Raw genomic sequence first — 3,469 nt, forward strand, 5'->3', positions numbered from 1 at the left:
AAAGTCATTTCGTTTTTTCCCGACAGAGGATTTAATTGTATTCTTTTGCACCCAACTTCACATTTAAGCCGTATAATTTTTATATGCTTTGAGAGCTCATATAGCAAGGCTTGTGTGTGAAAAATTCCAATTAATTCTACGCAGTAGTTTTTGGTTGGTGCCCTAATTCCACGAAACAATTTGTGATTATTTATGACACAAATAAAAATATCAATTTTTCTCCATTTCTCAAAAATATCCTCGAAATTGCGACAGCCTAGTCCACTATTTCAACCTCAGTAGAAAATCAGTATTTACCGTTCATTATACACTATTTTATGCATAAAATATGGCTTTCTTTTCAAAAAAAATTCCCAAAGAAATGTACAACATTGCGAATAGGATTTGTTAGATTTTAATTATTCGTAGCATTATTAAATGAAATCTATTTGCACTTCCGAAGTATTCTGCTTCTTTAATGGCAAGAAAAAACATTTAGTTCAAACATTAAAGGAAGAATTAGAAGGATTAAAGTTAAAGTTAAAGTTATATAGCTTTTGAATAATAGTCGAAAAATTGGACAACGGCCAAATTTACTCCGTTATCAAAAAATGCACCCCTACATTTAATTGCACTCTTCATTTTTATCGCCTCTATGGAGACATATCAATTAATAAAATTCCACTGTTGTCTTAGTTCTTTTTATCCTCAATAGCGTATTATTTAAATACGTTTCTTTGATTATTTTGTAATTTTAATATTTTTTTAACATTTGCAATACATAATTTACATGTTTTTAGTTAACAACACATAAAAATGATATTCAAGTATCTGTAACTGAACCCATCCATACCATTTCAGTTAATAGTTTATTATCGTCAAATACTGATATACCTGTCATGTAATTGCCAGATGGTACAGGGGGTAGCCCGCTGGGATCTCCTTTTAAATCTAGCATTTTATAATGACCCTATGAAAGAAAAGGATAAATGATAACTTAATGTCAAAAATATATCTGAACCGAATGGAATGAAAATTTCAGTGATTTTATTCTAAAATGTCCCTTTTGTTCGTTTCACTCTCTGCCGTCAATCACTCTGCTGACTAGAAAGTATTGGGCGCTGATATTATACAAACAAAAAGTGATCGACAAAAAACAAAAGAATTACCGCTTTCCAAGGACAATCGGTAATATTAGCGACTGCCATGAGCTTCCTTATGCCAAACATATCAGATTTCAACATATCGCATACGTCCATGTCTTCAAAATTTTGCATTGACGTATATTCTTTACTATTTTCCTCTTGCATGCTAATATTTATATTGAGCTGGTACGAAAGAAATATATAAATATAAGAAGTTTGTCAGAACAATTAAAAAACAACAGAAACATTAACCATTTTAATTACATCCTAAATTTGTAGTATGTTTTGCATGGCATCTTCAGGGGTTGAAAGCATTTTGGACAAACAATACGGCAAAGCAAGTTGGCAAGCAAGCGTTTAGCCAGATTGTCAAATAGGATGCATTTCTAATTATTTATTTTTAACATTTTTCCAAAAAAAAATCTTTTATTTTATATTATCAGTAGAAAGGATTTTTAATTTTGCATAGAACCATTTAATAATTAATTGAAAAAAAATATTATTCTTCTTGTAAAATTGTTAAAAGTAGGTTCCGACATTTCCGGCTCTGAATAACGTATACATTTTGCTCTTAGCAAAAAAGATTCGGTAATTCGTGCTAAATTGACTGAAAATACTTTCTGTATATGCACCATACGATTCCAAATCACTTTTACAAAAATATTTGTTTCAATAAAAGTATAATAACAGAGTTATGGACGAAACCGCCTTCGGTTGAACACCCTGTATACAATTTACAAACAAATATTTGTATTTGTGCCTGCCGTAAAGTTAACAAACACAAAAACCCAACCCTCGTATTTATTCTTACCAATAAAATGTTATGTATAAAACTAATAAAATACATTAATAAATAAAAGTAAAAAAGTTCTACCTTTACATGCATTCCAAGATCTTTTAATAAATCAAAGGATATATTAAATCCATACTGTCCATTGAGTTCACTTATTGAAAAAATTGGATTTTTTATATAGCTTTTATCGTAATATACCAATTCCAATTTATCATGATGCAGCTCTGCAGCTAGAGCCTAAAGTCATGTAATAAAAAATTTTATCTTAGAATGTATTTGCCTATAAACGTTAGTCAACTTAGGTGTGTATATGCGTAATTTTAGAGGAGAATGATTTTATCAAGGAAATTTTTCCATGAATCTTAACCATGAAGATTGTAGACTGTAGACTAATCTGAACTACGGTGGAAACTAATAAAGCATTGCAATTTGTATTTAGATTGCGAGAATAAAAGATAAATTTAAAAACAATCCAAATACAAATTGCAAATGAAAAACTATAAAAACTAGAAAAAAAGGTAGATATTTTGCATCTTGTGCTGATATCTCAAATAAACCGTTCCAAACACCTAAACCTTCGTAAAAATAAACTGTATACTCACAACGTAAATTAAGAGAAAAACTGAAAATCGGTACAGCATACTTTGCTTTGACGATTAATATTATAATACTACTAGCTGCAATTTGATTAAATACTGTCACATGAAGACTAATTTTTACAGTCAGTTTATTTTTTTATATCTACCTTAAATATATTCGACTGCGCACTATATAAACACAAATCATTGCATATGTTTTATAACTACAGAAACAGGCACAATTTCGCTAATTATTATTAAATTACAGGAAACAAAACCGTCGTGAACGTGTTCAGAAAACAATAGATCTGCAGGATGAACGTGCAGGAACGATATTGTGTAATCAATTCTCAATTATTCCACGCAATTAAAAAGTTATTTAGTGAGAGTCGTTTCCAAAAGAATAAAAATCATCTGATATATATTACTTTCCACTTCTACAGTAGGTATAATTACGAACCAAGCAATTGAGCGATGACAAAAAGTTCTTTGTCGAAATTCGTTGTAGCGTAAAAGCAATTACCTATATCAAATCTAAATCATAATTACAGAAAATTTATCAAAAGTCAAAAGCCTACAGAAGAAAACACTAATACAGTTTCAAGAGTACCTAACAGGTACCAAAATAATACAATAATGTTCTGTGATTGTACTCGTGCTATGGTCGAAAGTTTTATTGATAAGACAGGATAAGCGGCGTATTTATTATAGTGAGTTCGTTAGGTTAATTTAAAATGTTTTTCTTATTGACTGGGGCATTTTTTTATTTAATTTAATCTAAAGCTTTTGACGCATTACCTATGGGGTTGTTCCGAAAGTCATTTCGTTTTTTCCCGACAGAGGATTTAATTGTATTCTTTTGCACCCAACTTCACATTTAAGCCGTATAATTTTTATATGCTTTGAGAGCTCATATAGCAAGGCTTGTGTGTGAAAAATTCCAATTAATTCTACGCAGTAGTTTTTGGTTGGTG

The 3,469-nt window shown here is 30.1% G+C and overlaps 1 protein-coding gene across 6 annotated transcripts in view; it reads right to left on the reverse strand.

Annotated features, from left to right (window-relative positions):
• The window catches only part of LOC108740141, a 24,043-nt gene that overhangs the window by 2,388 nt on the left and 18,186 nt on the right, over nt 1-3,469 (reverse strand). Inside the window, exons 1-4 of one of the 6 annotated variants that reach the window (XM_018474353.1) lie at nt 2,520-3,374; nt 1,999-2,154; nt 1,149-1,307; nt 874-949 (exon numbers count right to left, since the gene is read on the reverse strand). The exons of 1 other annotated variant lie outside the window; for it this stretch is intronic. In XM_018474353.1, the coding sequence (XP_018329855.1) occupies nt 874-949; nt 1,149-1,307; nt 1,999-2,154; nt 2,520-2,558 (430 nt within the window). In that variant the 5' untranslated portion in view covers nt 2,559-3,374. Of the gene's footprint in view, nt 1-170; nt 950-1,148; nt 1,308-1,998; nt 2,155-2,519; nt 3,375-3,469 lie in introns of those variants that run through there. 4 more of the 6 variants (XM_018474352.1, XR_001938269.2, XR_001938271.2 and 1 more) reach the window with 4 other exon arrangements.

This window comes from Agrilus planipennis, unplaced genomic scaffold (genome assembly GCF_000699045.2).
Source record: "Agrilus planipennis isolate EAB-ADULT unplaced genomic scaffold, Apla_2.0 scaffold246, whole genome shotgun sequence".
In the NCBI taxonomy this organism is placed as follows: Eukaryota; Metazoa; Arthropoda; class Insecta; order Coleoptera; family Buprestidae; genus Agrilus; species Agrilus planipennis.